The sequence below is a fragment of the Astyanax mexicanus genome, chromosome 21 (genome assembly GCF_023375975.1).
Source record: "Astyanax mexicanus isolate ESR-SI-001 chromosome 21, AstMex3_surface, whole genome shotgun sequence".
NCBI classification, from domain to species: Eukaryota; Metazoa; Chordata; class Actinopteri; order Characiformes; family Acestrorhamphidae; genus Astyanax; species Astyanax mexicanus.
Window position 1 is genome coordinate 4,103,441 of NC_064428.1, and position 25,832 is coordinate 4,129,272.

A 25,832-nucleotide genomic window follows, 5' to 3' on the forward strand; every position below is an offset into this window, starting at 1 on the left:
GTATGCAAGAAATGTCATATTTACGAGATGTACGCACACTGTCACATAATAATGCTGCATGTATTAGTGGGCCATCAACACTTGATTGTTGTTGCTAAATACCTAATAAAATCTTACAGACACAGCTTTTAAAGTCACAAACAAGAGTAAAAAAAAAAAAAAAAGAGTTCCTTAATCAGCAACAATCGTTTGCCCTTCTACTGAGTTCATTGGATTAATTAAATGTAAGGAACGTGTGCAGAGTCTGTTTTTAGTCCACAATGTGAGCAGTGATGTATGTACATGTGTATGAATCCTGTACGTTCTTCTACTCTCTGCAGGTGTATCGTGGCGTAAGACGTCATCACTGTTACCCGCCGACATGGAGGCGCTGGGTCTTTTTCCTGTTGCCAGGCATGGTGTCTGCGCTCATCGGAGTGTGTGTGTACGTCTTCGCACAGACCGACAGCAACTACTACTACACCCACTCGATATGGCACATCATGGTGGCCACGAGTGTGGTCTTTCTTTTACCACCGCGGGAGAAGAACGTGCCGCCATGGGGCTGGCCTCACAAGCTCTGCGGCTACAAGATCTGCCGGAATGAGAAAGAAGAGCTTTATGCCGTCACCTAAACACGGTCTGTTCTGGAACTTGCAATAAAGTATTCCAAATGTAATCCTTTAGCAAGCTTTACCTGGGACACATACGGTCCTTTAGGACACTGGGTGTACAGGACCAAACCAGAATTTTACAGGACCAAACCAGACTACTGGAGATTTAAAATATGTACATGGCATTTAGATTTAACAGATTGTTAGATCAAAATATGTTCCTTTATGTTGGAGATTTCAGAGGTTCTATATTTTATCAACTTATTTAAAGGAATGGTTTGGTAAAAAATCGAATGTACACTTTTGTTGTGTCCACATTTTTACCCCTGATGAATGTCATCGGCCAAGACATATCTGCTGATCAGAATTGGCTTCTTTAGTTTAGCAGAGCAGGTATGAGGGTAGTGTTGTTAGTAGGTCACGTTTTCTTGCCCCATGATCAGAGTATCTTAGCTTAGACCACTGGCTGATACAAATGCTATCCAATCTTTGTGTTTCTGTAAATAATACAGCAACACAACTCTGGTAAGACTGCTGTTAAATAACACTAGTAAATGCTGGTAAAGCTACTTAGATTGTGGCCACTGACACGGATAAGCAAATGTGTGAGTAGATTTTGATGATTTGTTTCATCATCTGTAACTATATGAGTGATCGACTACATTAAAGAAAAAAGGCTATTTGTATGCCTTTAGATTTTTCGCCAGATCATTCCTTTGAAAAGGTAACTGTCTTGATTTGGCACTTTAAAAATGGGACTATTGAGTTTTTGATGGAGAGAGGATGTGTGTTTACAGTAATTGTGCTTATGTTTTGTGAGTGTGGGCCGGGCACACGCACCAACCAAGGCCAGCGTCTTTCCTGTATGAACCTTAATGAAACACTGTTGATTTGCAGATCTTTTCAGCACTTTACTTCTGATGAATTTATGTGGAGTATGGGAACGCATGTGTGCAATCATTGTAAATGTGCCTGTTTTAGGGGTCTTGTTACTAGCATTTTTGAATGACCAGCAATGAAGAATGTCTGCACATTATGTTACACTGAACTTCAGCCTTTTTTAAACCACTTTAATTGGAAGCCTTGTGCACAGAGGTAGTGGACAGCTAATGAGCTAAACTCATTGTTTCTTTAAAACTTCATAGGTAATCTGTATTATGATTCTGGCTATGATTAGGCGATCTGCATAATTCACTGGTCCTGACGTAAACAAAGTTGTTTAGAGTATAGTTTGGTGTAGGGTTGGGCGGTACAGCGGTAATTGACAAAAATTACGATGTGTGTCAAATAATTGTTTAGTGTCTATATAAAACACGGCCAAAAAAAGCAAATTCATTTATGTGTTTAAGATGGCCACAGGGTGAGGGTGCTGTAGAGTTAGTTGAGACCTTATTCATATTCAACTGAGATCAGAAAACAACCCAGTCTGCAATATGTGCCTCAAAATAGTCAAAAACACTCCAAAAACACTCCTTCACTCTACTGTGTGCTCTCAGATACGGGACTTTATCTTCAGAATGTGAATGATTACAGCCTCAATTACCCGGAACACAGTATATTCTATGGTGTTTACACTGCAAAAAGTCACCAGTCAAGTTATTCTGATTCTTGTGTACAAATGTAAGCCACAAAATAAGGGATTTTTACTTGATTTAATACTTGCTTCACTTGTTTTAAGTTTTTGTGATTGCTTATTTTAAGAAAATATTTGCTCACCCCAATGGCATATTTCTTTGCTTAATTTAAGCGTGTATGTCTCAATTTGCATATATTTTGTCTAGTTTTGCTAATGGATTTTTTTTTTGCAGAGAAGTCTGTTAGCTAGCTTAGCTAAGCTAAGTCGAGCTGGTTGGCTACGAGAAAGCTCAGTCAGTCAGACTTGAGTGTGTTCTGTGGTAAACAGAATGTTAGCTGTTCTGCTAAGCTAATGCTAACCGGCTCCTCCCACCTGATTCAGAGTAGAGCCCATTTCTAAAGGTCAGACTGACCTTTACTGACTCATTAACATTTAAGATTGTTGTTTTAATGTTTCTGGCCATTTTCTTCATAACAAGCATAACAAAAATTGCTAGTAGTTTGTCTCAGTATCTCAGTCCACCTTAAAATTAAAGCTTAGAAATGCTAATTTCAGTTCCCCATCACAGAGGAATTAGGGAATGGCCAATAATAATTAATTGCTGCACCACCTGCCCCCCTTTCTGAAGACATACATTGTTTGCTGAACTTTAGCTCTCCACTGCTATATATCTGTATCGGGTGCTTAAAGGGTGATCCCAATTCTTAGGGGAGCATTTCACCCCTTCTCCTTGTAGTGAACTCTGTTCTAAGGGAAAGGTTACAATCAAAAACCAGGGGTAGAGATACAAAAGAGAAATGGGATTGGGCTTTATTCTGTGATGCTGTGAATAAACTGAACTCATCTGATTCTGTTTTTAATTTTTTTACGTTATCCTCTGCACTACGTACTAGTACAGTTTACACTACTCCCTGCTCTAAAGTAATACCACACACTGCAGTGATATTTTGGGACGTTTTTATGCTGATATAAAAATTTGATACCGCTCAACCCTAGAATAATTTGAAACAAGCATGACCCGTAACATGACAGGATGGGGTAAGCTCCTCACACCTCTTCAGAGTCCATTCTCCACTACTGTGAATTTATTTAACATTGTGTTTAGACAAAATTAAGTCCCTGACAAGGATTTTGCTCAAATATTAATGAGTAAATTAAGCAGAAATCTGAACAATCAGTGCAGTTATTTTTTGACCGTCAGGAGAGGCACAGTCTGATGTTCTTTATTTGCCTGGTGAGTCCTGGTGGATTCTTACTGTAAGTCTGTTGGTCTCTTCGTAATAGAGTTTGGTATTTGTCTTGGAGCTTTAATAAAAGAATAAAACAATAGCAGCTTAATATTAACATTTTTATAGAATATAAAGGATCGATTGTGGGGGTTGTGATTGCTCCTCTAAATACTTTACTCCTCTAAGTACCAAATAAGATTTTTATTAAATCTCGTGGCGGAACACTGTTTTAGAAGCCCTGTAAAGTACTGCGCTTGTTTGTTTCGGACCCTCAGTCCGTCCTGTTTCTACAGACACAGTTTATGACAATCTTCTCGATCTCCAAAGGCCTTGCTGGAAGCATGAACTGCACATTTGTCATGCAGTTGGTAACTTTAAACAATGCATTTGAACGTTATGTTTGTGTTATTGTGGTAATGTTAGTCTGTCTTTACATTTTACATCTATGTATTTTTTTTCCTTTCTTCTCACAATGTTATCCTCCTGCCATAAAGCCTATATATTCACTCTTATTGATCTTGTTAAGGTACCGGCATCCTTGTTTTTCTTCCCAAATATTTATATTTCCTCTGTTAAAAATCTGTAATTATTGTAGAAGTGTATTACACAGAGCTAATAAAGACTAAACTGATTAAAAACTACTAATGGCATTTTTCCCTAGAGTATTACAGTTGCAATCAAAATATTTCTACTCCTATGGCAAATTAGGTATATTACTCTGACAAGCCCTCAGAGTTTAATTTTAAACTTAAAATGCCGTTTGCTCTTCTACTTCAGAGATATCTATTTTTGTGATGTGATTCCAGGTAAGGCTTTATTTTCCTGAATCTTAAATGTACAATGTAGTATAATATTCACAGTATAATATTCACAGTATTATTTAATTTGAAACTCAATTGGAGTGAATGCTGGGCTGAGCGTGGGTCACTCAGGTTTTATTAAATTAACACATAATAAGCAGAGCTTTTCAGTGGGAGTTGAACAGTTCAATCCTGATGGAGTATAAAGTCCGGTAAGTGTGTTTTAGTATTGGTGTGTTAAATAGACAATAGCCATTAATTACAACACGCAATTTTTTAGGAAGAATGAGTCTGTCCAATTTCATGTCCTTTAGTTACTAGTTAAAAGCAAGGATACATTACTGAACAGGACAACCAGGCCCAGGGTGCCATGCTCTAGAGTTCTGCACAAAGAAGCTACAGTAAAATAGGCTTATATTGGTGTGATGATGTCAGGGCCCTGAATACATCACCACCAACTCCAGAGTCATTTTATCTGCAAAGACATTTTTACACAGACACAGTACTTACCTGGATCCCGTGGAAATGGCGGCGCGCGAGCCACCCGGGTCCTTAAGGTCTGGGTAGAGACCAAGGGGTGTCCTGGGGCAGGGGAGCCTGGGGGTACCTGTGAAAAAGAGAACAGAGAAAATAATACATTAACATTGTAAAATTATCATCAATACTTACCTGGACGTCCAAATGTTTACATGCATGTCACTCTGTTTGTAAATATGTTAATATTGTACATATACAATCATGTATAGTTGTCTTACCCACCTGCCCTCACGTTAATTACTTGTTGGTTTAGCCGGGGATGGGCTAAAGGTATTTAAAGGCAGGCGGGTACACTATTGGGGGGCTGGTTGAGCGTGGCTGCTATGCCGACGGGAGTTTATTGAGCTGAGTATTAGCATTTGTGGTGGTAGCTGCCAATCCACCGTTAACTCCTACCAGTGTAGCGTGTAAATAGTTTGTATATATATTGTAAATTTCGTTTTGTTTTCATTTTTGTTTTTGGGTTCGGACGCTTAATTTGTCACAATAAACACTTCAAAAGGGATTCTTACCTGGTTCCAGGGTGTTTTTGCGTCTCTACCTCACCTCTCTCCGGTAACCTCCTGACCACTTGTCCTCACACTCCCACAATTGGATTTGTTCATCTCATGTCTGAGTGTATATTTATTTCCACAAAATTTAACAGAATCTATCATTTAAGGGGCTTAAAAATCTCTCAGATAAGCATATACCTGAAACCCACCTTACAATAATGGTGATCAGTGTACTGTTTGGTATCCCACGGGGGTTTGTGAGACCCTTCACTGATACGCCTCCTAAAAACAATCAATCCACCGTGACATCCACTGCAAATCTTAACCTACCATCCATCCATCCTGATGACCAGCTCCTCCCATTTGTGGAACACGGCCGCTTGTGAGTTCACAAAGGACACAAAGTCAGTGAGTAGGTATTAACAATGGGAAAATGCAGGGAGTTCAAAAGGTGAGTTTTTATTAACAGTGCGTGCAGAAAACATACAAACAAATCTGTGCATAATGCAGTTTAAAATTCTTGACTAGTCTCTGCAGGTAAATTGAACCCAGGCCACAAGGCCATAGGTTCCAAACAGCGATCCAGCTCGACCCGCACCTGTGCCCCCTCTCAGCATCAGTTCAGTCATATCTAAGCCAGCCTCCTCACCAATGCTTACCAAGCCCCTCCTAACCAACTAGCCCCGCCCCTAATCTAACGGAGCACACCATTCTTTTTACTACAGGGGGAAAATGGCTAATCTATAGAGATTCAAACCATAAAACATACATGAAATATTACAACTATTTTCATAAGGCCTTAATAATACACATGTAATTTCAACATTAACACAAATCTATGTGCACATCACAACATTTTTATATTTTAAATATCTATACTGGTGATGACAGTTGTCATCCTAACACGCTCCATAACAGCACTTCCTGTCCACGTACAGGAGCTCCAGCGGCACTGCAGCGCTGGATTACGCCTGATTCCACGTATAGGACCCAGGCCAATGAGGGTTGGAGCTACTTTGAACCTGGATAACGGTGGAAAAAGCCCCATCTCACTAATTCTAAAGCCTGTTTGGGAAAAGTGCACAAAATACCAGATTTCAGAAAACTGCGGGAAAACTCAGGAGGGCTATTCAATATTAAGTACTTCTTATCATGTTTAAATACAACTAAAGTCCATTTAACATCACAGTTCTCTTTTAAGAACTTCTCATGCATTACTTTGCAAAGTTATTCATCATGCACACTTTTTTCTATTGCGTTTCTTTCTTACCTGTCTGTGAGGATGGCAGGAAATCTAGCAATGCTCCAAATCCAGCTGCTCAAGGATGTCCTGCGACCAAGCTGCCACCTTACCCTAGACCCTAGAGAAATAATGTCTGTTAGTCAGTATATGTTCATGTTTTAGATAGAATAGAGAGTTACTGTACATTTAAGAATAGAAATAAGCACTGGAAAAATAATCTCACCTCAGAAGCAGCAGGGAATGTCTTTTGCTTCTGTTTCTCTGCAGCTTCCCGTGGGGAACGGGAAGGGGTCACTGGGACGGAATCTGTCACTAGAGCACGAGCTGGTGGAGGATATGTAGCAAACAAGTTAACTAATGGTCATAATTATTCAAATGCATCCATTTCTATAATTTCTTTATTATTGCACACAGATAGGGTGATTAATATGTACTGTTTTCTTAACCAGACGAAAATAGAGAGCATTAAACACTTAAATGAAAAAAGTTAATAAATTAGGGAATTAATTAATTAATTAATTAATTATTCTACAACTATTCTACAAAGGCAAGACAGACAAGACAGGGGTTCTTAAGCCACACTAAAGCCGTCTGCACTACAAGCAGGCTAATAATAAACAGCCCATTTAAGATCAGTCCTTAGATTCTTTAGCATCATTATTGTAAACAGTAATAAATTAATAAAGTATTGTTAGGTAATTGTCATATTATGTTTACTGTAGAAATTTTTCATTGATGCAAAAGACATTTTTAAAATGAGAGCAAAAATACCGGAAATGTCCAGCTCCACCGCCATGCCACCAGCTCCTCAATCCTTGGCCCTGAGAAACACAAGATGATTTATGATTAAAATGTTGTGCTTACCAACAGAGGATGACAGAATGACCATGAGCTATCTGAGCTGAATGATAAACTTAGAAAATTATTACAGGACTTACCAGGAGCTTCAGGAAGCTGCTTTGTAGATGCTACTGTGGAAGCTACTGTAATCATTCTGTACTAAATATTTTCACCAAATATTTTAACAGCCCATAATGTCTTTAAAGGTAACAATAGTTCTTATATTTTTCATTTCTCTGTCTGTGGACTCACAGAGCTTCTTGTTTGTGCACATCTTGTGTGCACCAATGCCCACCAGACCTCTGTCCTCAACAGATGAATCCTGTTCTCTCCGGTGTTTAATAGCATCAGCAACCTCAGAGAAGGAGCCTGCATACTTGAGGAAAAGGTTTTTCATCAGGGCATTTTCACTCATGTTGCCAGACTCCAACTCCTTTTGGTGCCCTGCCCGGACCATCCCAGCATATCCAGTGTCTTTCTACAGGAGCCAAACTGAACAGCACTCTCACTGGATACAGCAGGTTTTCCTGAGGGTCTCCTCCTCCAGCTCTTGTCCTCTGTTCATGCTACCACAGGGTTCTGTACCTGGAACAGCGTACCAGACTCTACATGGGAAAGGTGCTTCCACTCTATAAATGACATTTTCACCGCGTATGTTTTACTAAACTGCTCTGTATAAAGTTTTGAGTTAAGAGTTGAGTAACTCTTATCCTAACTCTGATCAGCTGCTGTGGAACTAAAAACTCTGAGTATGACATGGTGAGGTAAGTCAACTCGGAGTTCAGGGTTAGGTTTAGAGTTTGTTGAACCCGCTTTCTGGAATACCCCCAGATTATTTAATATATGCAGAATTTATAAACAATATCCTGCTTTAAGTCAGACTGTCCATTCTTCAGACTAATTAATGCTGAGCTAGAATCTGATGCAATTGCTCGTTTGCTTGCTCTATAATCCTCCACCCACTGTAATGTCTGCCTTATTGCTACAAGCTCCGCTGTATTCTCTGCAGTTAGTCAGTGCGCTCATGCTTCTCCACCGCGCTTCTCCCAACAGCTGTGAGCAAGAGGCGGCTCCCAACAACAGCCAATCAGCGGAGACCATTTTAAAACACTTCCGCGAAACACTCCACTGCGGCCAATAGGGAGATCGGGAGGGCGGGACAACACGTGAACGAATGGCGTCGCTCTAAAACAGACACGTGACGCCTCTGACCAATCGCGCGAGCACAGCGGCCAATCCGGTGAGTCCTCAGTGAAACAATTCAGTGAAACACTTCTTCCAGCGGCCAATGGGAAGCTCCGGAAGGCGGGTCATATCGTTAAAACCTGTAACTGTTTAATCTAAAAACAACCCTCCATATGGTGAAATTGGACCTTTTTGAGATCTGGATACAACATGAAACGCTATTTTTAAGATCTTCTTGTCAGAGTCAAACGTTGTGATTCAACAAAGTTTTGTGATCAGTAGGGTTTTTAAAAATAGAATTAAGTTTTAAAAACAGGTTTAATTGTAGAAAAATAGAATCTGACTAACAAAAACATCAAGAAATTCTGGTGAGATATTTAGTATAGTATTGCAAAGTGCAGCCATTCTTTTTATTCACCTGAAGTACTTTTCTAGATTGTGTTTTTTTCTTTAGTGTGCAAAGACCAAAAAGTGACGCGCCTCAGCGCTGCGCTCTGCGGGGAACCGGCGGAGAGCGCCCCTTACCGGTCACCGTGTTTACCTGTAAACAACAGGGTTAACCCTTTCATCCCCGGCAAAAAAATAAACAAAATAAATAAATAAGTAAATAAAAAGACTAAAATAGACCAAATTAAAAATAAATAAAATAGCCACAAAACAGCACCAAAATAACAATACATAAAATGAATGGAAAAAATGGAAATATATTTTTTAACTTGTTTACAGATATTTCAAATGTTTACAGATATTATAAATGTTTACATTTTTTTTGGGGGGGGGGGGGGGACTTTTTAGCTGTTAAATTGTGTAATAGTTAGCCGCGTGTTAGCATTATAAGTAGTTCTATAGTGTAAGGTATTGTTTGTACATGAGCTGTGTTTTATTACCCACTCATTGCAGGAATTTGTGAGGGTGGTCTTCAAATCTTTATTGCATTAAAAATCTGCACATTAATTTAGCTGAGTAAAGCTTGTTTTAACACACCTAAACAAAACATTTTTTTTTCTACCCACTTTCTTGATTATATATGGCTTTGACCCATTTTCTGAACAGCCAGGAATCTTTTCAGACCTGATTTTATGGGAACACATGTTGTAAATGATCTGAAAATGAAGTTATAGGGGCTAAACCTTCCTTTAATGGTAACACTTTGGTCACAGTCTGACTCTGTAGAGAGGTTATACTCCTGTGGTGTGCAGGGGTAACTGGTAACTTACTGATCACACAGATGAGTGCCTTGACGCCTCTGTTTTAGCTTTTTAGCTTTTTTTTACAATCTGCAGTGCCTTAATTCTGTGCTTACCGCAGGTTTCTGGTCTTTTTTCAGTTCTGGACAGACTAGCGCTTGTATGCCTTCAGCCTTTGTTCTGTGCCATGCTGCAGCGGCCGGGGTGTCTGGTATGAGTGGGGGAGGAAGTGGTAACGCCTCTGAGAAGGAGGGTGTATAGAATGACAAAGAATCGGCTTACGTCAGCCCACGGGGCACCAATCCAAGCTGCTAGATTGCCGTCTGCTCTGCATGTATCCAGGAAATCACTCTTGGAGGCTGTAAAAGAGAAAAATAAGGTACAATAAATGTGAATAAATATGGTTTAACACTGTTTATTATTGTGGCTTTAAATTACACATTTATTTGCCATTCTGGAGCCTTTTGAGATAAATGTATGGGGTTTTTTGCACCAACCATTGTTAAAACTCATAGCTGGTGCTCCGGCTATATAGTCTGGCTGTTCCGACACCCAGTTTGTGCTTGCTACGGCAGCACATATACTAAAATTGGAACGATACAGAGAAGATTAGCATGGCCCCTGCGCAAGGATGACACGCAAAATCGTGAAGCGCCAATTCTTTAATTAATTTTAATTAATTTTATCTTAATTAATTAGTTCCTTTAATTGTGCTAATCAAGCCCAATTCCCGAACCGACCGCTTGGTGGCGCCATTTAACAACATACATGTTGGATCAGCTGCTATTCATAGACTGGCCACAAGGAGCGCCATTCTACTGCATGTGTATATATACAGCTGTAGTCGCTGAAAAGCGATTGATATAAACAGTTAATCAAAACTTAATTAACGTTTTAAGACAACAAAATTGTAACTTATAAATGCAGTAAGTTGGTAGTGAACCATGGAGCGTGTGTATATCGAAATATACCACCTGCTGTTTTATTTCTGCTGCGTTAAATAATCCTCTGCATGCAGCATTTCAGACCGTGGTGGTTAAATAGCTGCTCTGTAGAAGTTATAAAATCACATGATTTTTTATTAATTTTAAGAGGACACCCTTTTTTAGACGATCTGTTTCCCCGGACAGAGTTCAGACTCGCTTGCGGTTAAATGAGTTAATCTTTGTTCAAAGTTCAAGTTCATTATTGCAGTTTATAAAGTGCAGTTTGTGTGATCTTATGTGTTTTATCAACAATCTAAACCACAGGAAATATAGCAGATAAACTGTCGGGTTAAATAATACCTCGGGGTTCAGGAGCTTGTCCTGGCTCTGGATCCTCGGTATGGATGGTGCGGGTTTGAGAGGATCAGAGCAGGTAATCTCAGGTCTCCTCTCTCTCTGTATCTCTCTCCACCACCGTCTCTAAACACCAGCTGCATCTTCAGAGCTGAACACGCTGCTGAGCTTCTTCTGGTAACTTCTGTAACCCAGCCCTCACTCTCTCAGAGCTGAGATACTCCCGCTCCGTCTCTGTGCTGTCTCTGTGTTCAGCTGTTCACCGAATTAAAGTCCACAGCAGACCTGCGCACTGTGCGCTCAGGCATGCGCAGAGGGTGGGGGGTTGTGAGGGAGGGTGCTGGGCACCTGCTCATTTGGCTCTTACTGCCCAAAGTGCACTTTTGACAAATATATATATCATACCCGTTTTGGCCGGGAAACTATGTTTTTTTACCCCTCTTTCCCGCCATCTTCACGTATTAGGATTTTCCCGTAAATGTCTCATATACTATTAAAAAAATGAGGAGACAGGCCACTGACCGCTGTGTAAATGGAAAATCTTTTAACGCCAATCATGGTTCACAGATAAAGTCCCGCCTTTCAGGAGAAACAGCCAATCAGCTTTATCTGATCTAACTGATCAGCCAATAAACAATCCTTTACTGAGTTTACCTGTTATAATCCCTTAGCCCACTATTGAGTCTAAATGAATCATTATGTATATCAGCAGTGTATTAGACACATCATACCATCACTTCCTTTATTAAAGTGCCTTTAAAGCAGAGAAAGCTCTAGCACATGGAGAACAGTGGGAATAAGCAGTAGAATATTTAGGAACAGGTTGAGAGATCCTGCTGTAACCTGACTTCTGTTCAATTGTAGTTTACAGCAACACAGTAAAACCACAAATCAACAGGTTATATTGTAAGGTGTGTTTCTGTATGGTGTTTCACATTTGTGTTCCATGTGTCCCCTTTTGACTTTGAGCACCTGCCCCTCGAAAGGTCTCTGCACGGCCCTGCTGAGACTGTTAATGAATCAGAATCGAAAAGTAAATATGCATCTAAGACAGCTGTTACACTGTGATATGAGCATGAAATACAGCTACATGGCTTTTGTTTTGAAGCGCCATCTGCACTAATGCCAACTTTACACCTAAAGCTGTCCATACACTACACGACTTTGCCATCATGCTTCTGGTGGAGTTTAGAAAAAAAACAGCCAAAAAGAAAAAAAAACTGCAGAATGTGCATACGACCCTGGTTGAGTGAATGGAAATGTTCCTGTGCTTGCCTTGTGGCTTTCTGCAGCTCTCCTATTGGTTGTTGACATTGTTCTCGTCACTATTTGCGTGAGTCGAGTCTCAAGACTTTTATTTGAACGCAAGAACGCAAACCTGACTGACTAAACCTTCAATCATAACCACCTTACACTGAACCATCGAGACAACACGACCACAACTCCACTGCAGCTCGACTCTAGCCAGACTCTGATGATTTTATCCCGACTCTGGAAATGTGTGTGCGATTGTGAAATCATGTAAAAATCGCAATACCAGCCTCAGACAAATTTCCAGAGTGGGGGGGGTCAAGTATTTCTTTGGGGTGTAAATGGAAACAGTACCGCACAGGTGGATGCTTCACTAAACTGCATCCGCTAAGTCTTACAATCCTTACAGTGTCTCACTTCTTTACTGTAATGTCTACAGAACGTAAAAGATAAATCCATTACATCAGCTAATGTAGCACATATATACCACACAATAACCTTTATAGTCATATATAATATATTATACAGCAAAATCCACAGTTAGTCCTGCAAAACACACATTGCTGTTGGCTGCTATCTTTCATCTGCTTTTTAAATAAATAGAAAATAACAATGTAACTGAAAATCCCTGTAGATAAGGCTTTTGTCCATCTCATCCACATATTTTGACACTACATATTTGGACTACAATATTAAATGTTAAGGGCAGATGTAGAAATGCATTCATATAGCTTGGTTAATGCCTTTTATTGTTAATTTTCAAAAAGCCTAATAAAAAGATAAAAAATAAGTCTTACCTTAAAAACTGTAATACTCATCTGAGTAACTACCCTCATTTCAGCGTCAACTGGCGTTAAACGTTAAATCAATGTTGATCAACATTGATGTTATGGTTGAATCAACGTTGATTTTGAAGTATGAAGCTTTTAGTTTCTTGTTCACATTTCCCTTTCACCTTAAAACACATTTCCATTCCACCTTAACAGCATCCCTGCATTAAAACAAATTTTCTGTGTGTTAAAACCAGTGATGGGAGTAACAGTAATGAAATAAATGGTGTTACTAACGCTGCTACTTTTTTCAGTAAGGAGTAATCTAACTAATCACTCTGATACTTCGCGCATACAGATAAAGATGCAAGTGTGTGTGCGTTGTGAGTGTGAGTCACAAGGGAGGGGAGGATGAGATAAACGCCTGAGCAATGATTGGCTTGAAGGTATAGTAAGATTTCGTCTTCAGCCAATCAGAGAAAATAGTTGGGTGGGTGTTTAGAGCGCATGCATAGTGGGGGGGTAAACACCCACCACTATGCATGCGCTCTAAACACCCACATAGTGAGCGATAGAGAGTGAGGAGGACTCCAGTGGCAAAACAGCCTTTTCCAGATAAAAATACCGATACTATTTCACACTCACTGAGGTCAAAGGTAAAAATGTGCACGTCGAGTTCATAATATGTCCCCTAACGAAAAATTTGTCCACGTCTTGTGTAGCAACTCCAACTTGATGGAACACCTGTCGACGGCTCACGCTTCAATCAAAAACTAGTGGACCAAGAATACACAGGTAGTAGGGCTAGTGATGACTAAGGGTCCGCTAACAAGGAAGGACCCTCCTCAATCTAGCAACAAAAGCTTGACTTTAGTGCCTCGGCTCACAGACAGAGCTCAATGGCTTGATAGAGGCATATACTGTGGAAAACATGCTTCCGATATTAACAGTGGAGTCAGACTCCTTCAGGGCGTTGACAGGCAAAATCCCAAGAAAAGTAGGTGCCGGTCCACCTTGTAGAAAGACGTTTCCGAAATACATTGATACCGAATATGCTAAAATGAATGCTGAGCTAAAAAAAGAATTATAACAACTGGAATACTTAGCAACTACTGAAGATATATGAACAGCACATAACAAAAGCTACCTGGGCGTAACTGCACACTGGACGCATCCAGCAAATTTGCAACAAAAAAAGCCATATGGCGCAAAATAACGGAAACTTTCACTGACAATGGCTCGAATTTCGTTAAGGCTTTTAAAAGGTATCAGTCAGTTGAGGAGGATGACTCTGTGGATGAGGAAGTACAAGGTTACTTTTGTGGATGATGTCTTGCAAAGCCGTGTTGATGAGGATGATGATGTGATTAATTTACCACCACACTACAGGTGTGCATCACACACTGAACCTTGGGTCATGTTCTGACATTGAAAAGTGGATTCTCTTAGGGCTGGGCGATATGGATTAAAAACTATAAATAAAAATCTCGATTTTTTTTTCTGAATTGCGATATACAATATATATCTCAATATTTTTTCATCCAATAAGGTAATATCAAAAAGATACTTTTGAGACAAAGCTAAATGTTCCATTTTTTTTTTCCAAAAAAGTAGATAAAAAGTGCAGTTGGAGTTTTCTGTAAATCTGGGCTGAAACAGTGTCAGGTCTATTCTCATACCCATGTGAAGAGCTGATTGGTCAGTTCAGGTTAGAGTGGGTGTGTCTGCTCTAAAGATCAGTGTTTAGTTCAGTAGTGATGCTTCAGAACATGAGACGTGCTGCTTTCTAGCTGAAAGTCTGGTTCTGCCGTCACTGTGTGTGTGTTTATAGAGAACAGCGTCTGAATGAGCTCCGTATCTCTCCTCTGTGCTCCACACGTTATTTAGAACGCAGCCGATTGGTCTTTAAGTTTCCTGCACTGACTGCGGTGGGGGAGGGGTAGTGTGTTTAGTGAGGGAGGGAGGCAGGGCTTGGGGAGGGGGAGTGTGTTTAGTGCGTGAGGGAGGCGGGGCTAGGGGAGGGGTAGTGTGTTTAGTGCTTGAGGGAGGCGGGGTTAGGGGAGGGGTAGTGTGTTTAGTGAGGGAGGGCGGGACTAGGGGAGGGGTAGTGTATTTAGTGAGGGAGGGCGGGGCTAGGGGAGGGGTAGTGTGTTTAGTGAGTGAGGGAGGCGGGGCTAGGGGAGGGGTAGTGTGTTTAGTGCGTGAGGGAGGCGGGGCTAGGGGAGGGGTAGTGTGTTTAGTGCGTGAGGGAGGCGGGGCTAGGGGAGGGGTAGTGTGTTTAGTGCTTGAGGGAGGCGGGGCTAGGTGAGGCTGAGAGACAGCGGGAGAACTGACAGGGCTTACTGTAACGCAGCGTAGTCTATATCGATATACACGATATTGTGTCTTCTTATATCGCATATGAAAATATATCGATATTTTTTAAATCTCGATATATCGCCCAGTCCTAGATTCTCTCCAGACAAGAGAAGGCAGTTTACAGGAGTGCAACTGCAAAATGCACAGCCTTGTGGAATAAGGCCAGCCGTTCCACAGTGGCTGCAGAGACAGTAGAGGATGTGGTTGCAAAGAAGATGATAATGCCTTGCAGTACCAGATGAAATTCTTTTTATGATGCTCTAACAATAATGATATTCCCATAGTGGACCTCAACAACATCTCATCCATGTTTGGCTCGAAAGCAATCACAGAAAAAGAGCATCAGCTCCTGAAGGAATATTGCATTGCCATGAAGCCACGGACTGTCGCCCTAGATATCCTCCAGCAAGAGGACAACTGCTACCCCGGCACACTGCTACCTACCCTGGAGACCTTGATGATGAAAACCCTTAAGCTGAAGAGTGGACTTCAAATACTTGTGGACCTTCCAGAGGCAATTGTGGAGGTAAGAACTACATTTCTGTCTAATACATCCATACATTTTGAAAATTAATAATATAGTATATATTGTACTCGTAGTGTGTGTGAGAGAGAGTTTGTGTTTGTATAGACAGTCAGTCAAATGTTCTTTGCTTTATGTCATTTCAGGCGATTAAAGCAAGATTTACAGAGGTGCTGAACAGCGACAGTGCTCTCCTGGCTGCTGTGATTCTGCCCAGGTTCAAGTTACTTTGGCTCTGAAACCCAAGAAAGAAAGGACAAGGCCAAAGCAGAACTGCTGGCGGTATGTCGTGCAAGTGTAAGAAATGAAGACCAGCAAAAAGGTACAAGCACCACAACACCCACATGTACCAACTCCACTGTTGAGGATGCATTCTTCTCCACTGATGATGAGGACAACACTTCTGCTACTGTGGAAAGTCAAGTCGCAGATCATTTGAAATCAGGAGCCGAAGGGATGGACTCACTTCATGGATTTCCTCTTATAAAGAGAATTTACCTGAAGTATAATGCTACCACTTCATCCAGTACTCCAGTGGAGAGACTGTTTATCCTGGGGAAGCTGGTCTTCACACCAAAGAAGAACAGACTCTCTGACCTTAAGTTTGAGGGAGCTGCTTCTCCTACTATACCACCACTGGTTTAAGGGCTAAAATATGATATGACTGGGTTGGGTGGGTGGATGGATGGATGGATGAATGGATGGAGAGAGAAATGTTTGCATGTTCAGAGTTGGATTGAACAAACCCATGAACATTTTCAGTTCAATTTAAAAAGAACTCCATAAGCTATTTACTTTCTTTAACAAAAAAAATTGGATTACAGGGGCGGGTGACACAAAAGTAACGCAATAGTTACTTTTACTGGTAACTAGTTACTTTTATAGTGGAGTAACTCAGTTAGTAACTCAGTTACTTTTTTGGTAACTAGTAACTATAACTAATTACTTTTTCAAAGTAACGTGCCCAACACTGATTAAAACAGTATTTTTTAAAAATCCTGTTTTAGCCTGTAGTAGATGATGAAGTGTTTTAAGAGTTTTACACATTTCTGCTTAGGTTGTGCAGAAATCACAAACAGTTTATATAAAACAGAACGTGGATTCCCATTTGAGTGTTCTGTTCTACCTTTAAAGCGCCTAAAATAGTATCTACAGCCTGAACACCGTGTGCTGCGACAGCAGCATTTAAGGTGGAATGGTAACTTAGCAGCATTTAAGGTGGTATAGCAAATTCATGCGAGCTATTTATGTAAGGAAAAGTGTGTTTAAAGGGCATTTTTAAGAAAGCTCTGCTCCCTGCTCTGCTACTCTGGTCTGCTGCTGAAAGCTTGCTATAATCTTAAGCTTCTACACTTTTCTCTGTTTTCTTCTCTTTTACTCTCTTCACACTTACTAATCCACTTTTAGTCTGCTTCCTCTTTGCTCTACACACACTATTAATCCACTCTCAGTCTACTTTTATAGACTTTTTCCTCAGGTTTGCTGGATTAGCTGTTTGCTGCTGCAGTTTGTTTGTGTAAGTTTCTAATTTCAACTGAAACAAGGTGAGTGCTTTTTTTCTCCATGGCTTCTGCTCAGGTTTACTCCTGTTTAGAGTGTGGCATGTATAGCTTAGAACCCTTATCCACCGATACTGGTAACAATAGTGGTATTTGTACTAAGTGTGAGATAGTTAGCACCTTGGTGGAGCTCTCACAGCGGGGCAAATGGGTAACGTCTCGGCGGCATAGTCGAAAGGCTAAGGCTAATGCTAACGCAAAGGCCACAGCCAGCCCACCTAAACACCACGCTCCCCCAGTTCACGTGTCAAACAGGTTTGCCCCGCTCAGTGAAGCACCAACTGAGGAGCCTGTTAAAGGTACTCTGGTGATAGGAGACTCTATCGTCCGACACGTGAAATTAGCTACTCCTTTAGGGGCACCAGCGGCAACAGTTGTTTACCAGGAGCCAGAGCACCGGACATTAGTGGCAACCTCAGGCTGTTAGGGAATAGGAGATATTCGAGGGTAGTAATTCATGTAGGGGCCAATGATATTCGTCTGTGGCAGTCTGAAGTAACTAAGGCTGATATTAAAGAGGTGATTAAACAAGCCCAGACGCTGTCCGAGGAGGTAATCTGCTCTGGCCCCATTTCAATGAGGCGTGGTGATGAAGCTTACAGCAGGCTTTCTTCGCTGAACCGCTGGATGTCCAAGTGGTGTGCAGAAAATCATGTGGGCTTTATAGATAACTGGCTACAGTTTGAGGGCAAGCCTGGTCTTTTAGGTAGGGATGGTGTCCACCCCACGCGGGAGGGTGCTGCCTTACTTTCATGCAGCATAGCTCATAGTCTTTTAGCTAGTCGGCAGAGTAGTATTAGAAGCTGCTGACAATCCAGAGCCGGGACCAGGCCGCAGACAGAGAGGCTTAACCGACCGTCTGCGAGCTGCAAAGAGACGTTACCTAGATACCAATGTATTCAGACTGTGTCTGTCCCCCGAGTCAAACAAAAACATCAAAAAACTAAAACAGTAAATCTAAATAACTTAACTTATTTTAAACAATCATATCCAGACTGTAGTACTAACATTTCAAGCCTAAAGATTGGTTTACTTAATATTAGATCTCTGAATTCAAAAGCAGTTCTAGTGAATGAAATGATAACTGATCAGAAATTCGATGTTCTGTGTCTGACAGAAACCTGGATTAGGCCAAATGAATATGTAGCATTAAATGAAGCCACCCCTGCAGGCTATAATTATATACACAATCCGAGATTGTCCGGTAGAGGAGGTGGGGTCTGCATACTTTTCCAAAGTACCTTAGTTAGCAAGGATTCAAGGATTCAAGGAGATTTTATTGTCATTCGCATCTTATGTGGTACATGAGGTGGAACGAAATTGTGATCTCACGATCCAGTTTACACCCAGGAGCTGTTATTAAATAGATATATAGATAAAAGTACAATAAAGGAATACAATAAAAATAGAATATACAAAATAGTTAAAGATAAATACCCCAAAATGAAATAAATAGAAAGAGTAGACAGGTTGCAACAACAAGTCCAGAGTGCAAATGTGCTATAGCAGCATGAAATGAATTAGAGCAGTAGAAAATAAAGTGTCTCAGTGCGGGTAAAGTGACCGTGTTTGTGCAGTATTTGTCCTTGTGTGTCAGTGCAGTGTGTTGTTAAGTGGAGTTTAAGAGTCTTACAGCTTCCGGAATGAAGCTGTTTCTCAGTCTGGTTGTTTTGCACTTGATGCTCCGCAGCCTCCGTCCTGAGGGAAGCGGGACAAAAAGTGCATGTGCTGGGTGGGTGGGATCCTTCCTGATGCAGGTGGCCCTCTTCCTGCATCTGGAGGTGTAGATGTCCATGGTGCTGGGGAAGCTGACTCCAACAATCCTCTGTGCAGCCTTCACCACCCTCTGCAGAGCTTTCCTGTCTGCAGCAGAGCAGCTTCCATGCCACACGTTGATGCTGGAGCACACGACGCTCTCCACCACACATCTGTAGAAGGAGGTGAGGACTGCGCTCCCGAGTCCAGCTCGTCTCAGCCTCCTGAGGAAGTAGAGCCGCTGATGTGCCTTCCTGACCAGAGTGGAGGTGTTGTTGCTCCAGGTGAGGTTGCTGCTCAGGTGCACGGGAGGTGGGCATGCTTGCCCCTTCTGAAGTCCACAATCATCTCCTTCGTCTTCTTTACGTTGATGCAGAGGTTGTTCTCTCTGCACCAATCCTCCAGGTGTTCCACCTCCTGCCTGTAGCTGGACTCATCTCTGTTTGTGATGCATCCAACCACTGCTGTGTCGTCTGCAAACTTCACAATATGACAGCCTGGATGGAGAGGTGAGCAGTCATATGTGAGCAGTGTGAACAGGAGGGGGCTCAGCACACAGCCCTGAGGGGAGCCAGTGCTGAGGATTATAGTGGGGGAGGAGATGTTGTGAATCCTCACAGACTGCGGCCTGTTGGTCAGGAAGTCTAGGACCCAGTTGCACAGCGAAGAGCTCAGTCCTAGTGAGGAGAGTTTATTTATCAGGGTCTGTGGAATCATGGTGTTGAAAGCGGATGTGAAGTCCACAAAGAGCATACGGACGTCAGAAACACTATGAAAATTTTACTTCTTTTGAGCTTCTTTACACCAGTATAATTAATCCAATTACAAAAAAGAATGCATTTTCCTTAATTAATATCTACAGACCACCAGGGCCCTATTTAGAATTTTTAAAAGAATTTAGTGATTTTGTCACAGACTTAGCAGTAAGTAATGATAAAGTGATTATAGTTGGAGACTTCGACATTCATTTCGAAAAATTGGATGATCCATTAAAAAAGGCATTCACATCGATTTTAGACTCAGTTGGTATTATTCAAAATATAACAGGACCTACTCATTACTGTAATCATACTCTGGATTTAGTTTTGACCCTGGGTGTGAGCATAGATAACCCGAATATTCGTTCTCAAACCTCCGCAATTTCAGATCATTACCTTATTTCATTTAAATTACATCTCAGTCATAATATACGTACATCCCCTAGCTACTCTGTAAAACGTTCAATTACGCCTTTTACAGCCCAACAATTTACAGATAAGCTTCCAGACTTATCAACTCTAATGTACTCTCCTATAGACCCAGTAGAACTAGACAAACTAACCGAAGGTTTAGAAAATACCTTTCGCTCTACCTTAGATGTTGTAGCACCCCTTAAACACAAAATAGAGAGACAGAAAAAGCTCGCACCGTGGTACAATGATCAAACTCGTACCTTAAAGCAGTTAGTACGAAATTTAGAGCGTAAATATCGATCAACTAAACTGGAAGAGTTTCACTCTGCGTTTAAAGACAGTCTTGTTAAATATAGAAAAGAACTAAATAAAGCCCGCTCAGCGTATCTGGCCTCACAGATCGAGATAAATAAAAATAATCCTAGAGTTCTCTTTAGAGTTATTTCCAAATTAACTAAAAGCCAGGCAGTTACTGAACCTCAGATTCCAGCCATTTACACCAGCAACGATTTTATGGACTTCTTCATTCGGGATAAAATTAAACAGATGAATATTACATCCTCTCTGTCATCTGGTCTGGCTGATCTAGAACAAAACCCTGTTACTGAAGTTAGGTTGGAAGTCTTTAACCCACTTCCACAGCTAGAACTAGAGAAAATTATCTCCTCTTCAAACAGCACAACCTGCACACTTGATGCTGTTCCCACAAAATTATTAAAGCAGGTACTGCCAGATATAATTAAACCTCTGTTAATGATAGTAAACTCATCACTCACCCTGGGCCATGTACCCAAAGCCTTTAAAACAGCTGTAATTAAACCTCTGATCAAGAAACCAAATCTTGATCCTAGTGTACTGTCTAACTATAGACCTATTTCAAACTTACCCTTTATTTCTAAGATTTTAGAAAAAGCTGTGGCCCAACAACTTTGCTCTTACCTGCAAAGAAACCAAATCTATGAAAAATTTCAATCTGGATTTAGGCCTTATCATAGCACTGAGACAGCTTTAGTTAAAATAACAAACGATCTACTTACAGCTGCCGACCAAGACTGTGCTTCCCTACTCGTACTTCTGGATCTGAGCGCAGCCTTTGATACAATAGATCATACTATCCTTTTAGAAAGACTAGAGAACATGGTCGGTGTAACCGGAACTGCCTTAGCATGGTTTAAATTATACTTAACCGATCGCTATCAGTTTGTGAGGATAAATGATATGTCTTCCAGTTATACCAAGGTAAGATATGGAATTCCACAAGGCTCTATATTAGGACCGTTATTATTTACATTATATATGCTCCCACTGGGCAAAGTTATTAGAAAACATAATGTGAATTTTCATTGTTATGGGGATGACACGCAGCTCTTCATATCAGCCAAACCTGACGACAGAGTGAGATTAAAGAAAATCGAGGATTGTGTAGAAGATGTAAAATCATGGATGTCGCACAACTTCCTCCTATTAAATAGTGATAAAACAGAAGTTCTCCTATTAGGCCCCAAAGCTGCTAGAAATAAATTATCAGACTTAATGCTAAATCTGGCCGACTTCTCAGTCACACCTGGTTCAACAGCTAAAAACCTTGGAGTTATTATAGATTCAGATCTAGCATTCGATAAACACATATCTAATGTTACTAGAACAGCTTTTCTACACCTCCGTAATATTGCCAAGCTAAGAAATGCCCTATCACTGCATGACGCAGAAAAATTAGTCCATGCCTTTATTACCTCAAGGCTAGATTATTGTAATGCGCTACTGTCTGGATGTTCCTGCAGTAACTTAAATAAACTTCAGCTAGTTCAAAATGCTGCAGCCAGGGTCCTTACTAAAACTAGAAAATTTGACCATATTAGTCCAGTCCTGTCAGCACTGCACTGGCTTCCAGTCAAATTCCGCATAGACTATAAAATTCTCCTGTTAGCGTATAAAGCCCTACATGGGCTCGCTCCTGAGTATTTACAAGACCTCATCTCCTATTATGAACCACCGCGATTACTTAGATCTCAGGGTTCTGGTTTCTTAGTAGTTCCTAAAATTCAGAGGAGCTCTGCAGGAGGAAGAGCTTTCTCTTATAAAGCGCCTCAACTCTGGAATAATCTCCCCGAATATGTTTGGGACTCAGACACAGTCTCAATCTTTAAGTCTAGACTGAAAACTTACTTGTTTAGTTTAGCTTTTGATAATTAATGTTTTTTTCCTTTAGATAAGGCTGCAGATTCAGGGGTTCATGGACAGAGGGAATTGTGGGTAAACTGAGATGCTGGTGCTGTTGTTCTCCCACTGCACACGGTCACTCAGGTTTGTGGACGGTGGAGTGGGTGGATGCCGGTGTTTCAGGGAGCCTCCATGTCTATGTTACCTTCTGGCTCTCTCCCTTTAGTTAGGCTGTTTTATTTAGATCTGCCGGAGTCATTTGCCACATCTGATAATGTTTTATATTCTCTATTTTACATAAATCCAGTCAAAACTAATTCCATCTCTCTGCCTTCCTCCGAGTTACTGACTGCCCACCTGTCTGACCCCCGATATCGATGTTGGACCCTCAGGCTCTCGCGTCTCCTGTCCGGCCAGACTGATGGAAGTTTCTGAAGTCAGCTCTTCTCCACCACCACCACAGATCAACTGCTCATCATCCAGTTTATTCTCCACTACAGATTACACCCAAGCCATTAGTGGCGCTATTATACTCCTGAATATATAAAACCTATGTGGATGTATAAAAGACTTTTTAAATTTTAATTTAAAAGCTGTTTGATCAGTGGTAGGATGGTCCCCCCTCAAATGTGAGTCTTGGTCCTCCCAAGGTTTCTTCCTCCTCCTGCAGCTCTGAGGGAGTTTTTCACTGGGGGTTCTGTATTCTGTATTTTCTGTTTAATGTTTTTGCCTGATTCTTTGTCCTGTGATCATGTTTCTGTAAAGGTGCTTTGTGCCAACACCTGTTGTAAAAAGCGCTATACAAATAAATTTTATTTGATTTGATTAGTTTGTGTACCTTAACTCAGACGCAAGCCACCTGATCAATAATGAGCCAGCAGGCAGGTAAAGGAGAGGAACACTTATTAACATGGAATGGTATGATGGTATGATGTACTTTAGGGGGGGCTGAACTCTTAATTGAAGGGGGAACCCCCCACCCCAATACCCCCGTAATTCACACCCTGCTGTTAACCATAGGATTTTCTAGTTTTAGTGAGCTATGGTTTATTAAAGGTTGAACGTACGCAGTTGAAACAACATTGCCATATCAGCGTTGATTCACGTTTCTAAAATCAACACCAAATCCAACGTTGATTCAACCAGAACATCAATATTAATTTAACATTGAACAGCATTAGAAAATGCCTGGTCGCGCTATCCACACCTATTGTGTGTCTAAGAGATGTTTTATTGAAAATCAAAAGGGTTATTATGTCACACCACTAAATTCTTAAAATACTCTTTCTCAAGTTTTCAATATAGATGTTTCAAATGATATTACTCTATCATTTTGGAGAAATGGGATACCAAAAATCTATATTTAGTTTATGAAACAGATGTGTGCTGTCCTCCACATTTCCACATCAAATATTCAGCCTGACTTTAATGCACTTCTCTAAGCCCAAAACAGACTAGATTTCTTTCCCTGTTCCGAATGGTGCAGTTCAGCAATCTGGCCATGCGCTTGCTGCATAGAACATGCAGCGTCCTGAGGCACCTGGTAATCTAGACCAATCATGTGCTCCCAGAATTCCGTGGGTGCACATGAACCGCAGCTGAACGCACTGTTTCCAGACTCCCCCTCAAACAGTCTCAAGGCACCCCAGATCAGACTGATAACTTTCCACCAATCAGACACCTCAATCACTCACAGGCTGTTTCTGACCCGCCCCTACAGCACTGCCGGACAGTATGGAACGCCAAAAGGCCCAAAAAACGCCTGGACCAGACGCCTTTTATAGAAAAGAACGGCGTAAAATACGCCGTTCTGTGTGGGTTTTACGCCGTAATATACGCCGTATGATTTCAAGACGCCGTAATATACACCGTATGATTTCACGACGCCGTTAAAAACGCCGCTAAAAGCACAGAAGACGCCGTTTCCCACGGCGTTTTTCGACCCTTTTGGCGCGCCGTACAGAGCGCCATCTCAGTGCAATGAGACGGCGTAAAAAGCGGCGTTTTAGTGTCTCTCTTGACGCCGTAAAAAGCGGCGTTTAATAATAAGATAATGAGCTCCACCTTCCAGTTTTGAAAGCCAATACATTTAAACTCTGTTCAGCCAATGCTCTTACAGAGAGACTCAGTCTAAAGCAATTCACTGCAGATCCGAGCTCCTGAACCAGAGCTCTTCAGTTTTTAAATACAAATTTACAATATACCTTCTTCAGACATTCCCGCTGGTGCTCATGCCTTTTATTAGTCTAATATTTATGCTGTATCAATGTAAAAATAAACTCTAGGTTTAGGTGAAAGCAAAATGCTGTGCAGCTCCCCACTTTTTTTTTTTCCAGACGGAAATTACATCATCTTGTCAGTATATCACACATGAAGAACCCTATTGTTGCAAAAACATCAGGGTTTCAATAAATGAATTTATTAATTTAGTTACAAATTATATTAGGAAGCTGATTCTTCTTATTTTTATTCTTATTAAAATATTATAATTATACAGTATAATTATAATATATTATATATATATTATATTATATAAAATTATATATTATAATTATATAATATTATTATTATTATTATTATTATTATTATTATTATTATTATTATTATTATTATTATTATTATTATTATAAGATGTAAATTATTCTTAATTTACTATGAATATTATTGTTTTGTTGTTGTTTAAGCATAATATTATTAATATTAGTTTTTATGCTTCAGCAGATCCGGTAATTTTTCTATTTCCATAAGGAAACAAGTAATGTCATTTACAGACATAGACTTACAAGTTACATATTTATTATATTTATATTTATTATTATATTATATTTACTTCAGTCGCTTAGAAACCTTCATTAAATTATTAATCTGGCTCTTTACTTTGGAAAATCTATTCAATATCCAAACTCATTGGCAAGCCCCACGCACATTATGAGTGTCAACTTATCTCATCATATCCTATTATTATGTAACATCAATTAGCTGATACACATACAGGCAGTACAATACACAGTATTTATTATAAACACACAAACTGACCAACAGCACCACAGCTAGCCTAACTCACTCCAGTCTAAATGCTGGACAGCCTGGATCATTAGCTTAAAAAAGCGCTGTTTAATTTTGCGTGCGTGTATGCATTTTTCTTGACGCGGCTCCGAGACAAAGTGGATCAGATCTTTCGCGCTGCGTGGGGAGATTGATTTTGTTACTAAAATTCTTTAATTGTAGTATACTTTAAGATTTGAATATTTTTAACATATTAGAGAGACACTTCTGTAAAAACAATTAAAACATCCCTAAAAAGGGGCTATAGACGTTCC

General features: G+C 40.5%; 1 protein-coding gene, 1 long non-coding RNA gene and 1 other non-coding gene across 6 annotated transcripts in view; 2 read left to right on the top strand and 1 right to left on the bottom strand.

The window, feature by feature from the left end:
- pgap6 (post-glycosylphosphatidylinositol attachment to proteins 6) overlaps positions 1–4,039 on the top strand; it is a 21,949-nt gene extending 17,910 nt beyond the window's left edge. Inside the window, exon 13 of the mRNA XM_007240946.4 lies at positions 321–4,039. Coding sequence (XP_007241008.2) covers positions 321–614 — 294 coding nt within the window. The 3' untranslated portion in view covers positions 615–4,039. The remainder of the gene's footprint in view (positions 1–320) is intronic.
- The window catches only part of LOC103038854 (uncharacterized), a 22,348-nt gene extending 11,077 nt beyond the window's left edge, over positions 1–11,271 (bottom strand). The window contains exons 1-7 of one of the 4 annotated variants that reach the window (XR_002649815.2): positions 10,971–11,260; positions 9,801–10,043; positions 7,411–7,452; positions 7,244–7,293; positions 6,696–6,796; positions 6,500–6,590; positions 5,668–6,294 (exon numbers count right to left, since the gene is read on the bottom strand). This is a non-coding gene — a long non-coding RNA (uncharacterized LOC103038854). Of the gene's footprint in view, positions 1–3,871; positions 6,295–6,499; positions 6,591–6,695; positions 6,797–7,243; positions 7,294–7,410; positions 10,044–10,970 lie in introns of those variants that run through there. The other 3 variants (XR_007428059.1, XR_007428061.1, XR_007428060.1) reach the window with 3 other exon arrangements.
- Positions 10,244–10,350, top strand: LOC125786169 (U6 spliceosomal RNA). Its single transcript, XR_007428301.1, has one exon. It is a non-coding gene; the product is annotated as a U6 spliceosomal RNA (small nuclear RNA).
- Positions 11,272–25,832: the final 14,561 nt, after the last annotated feature.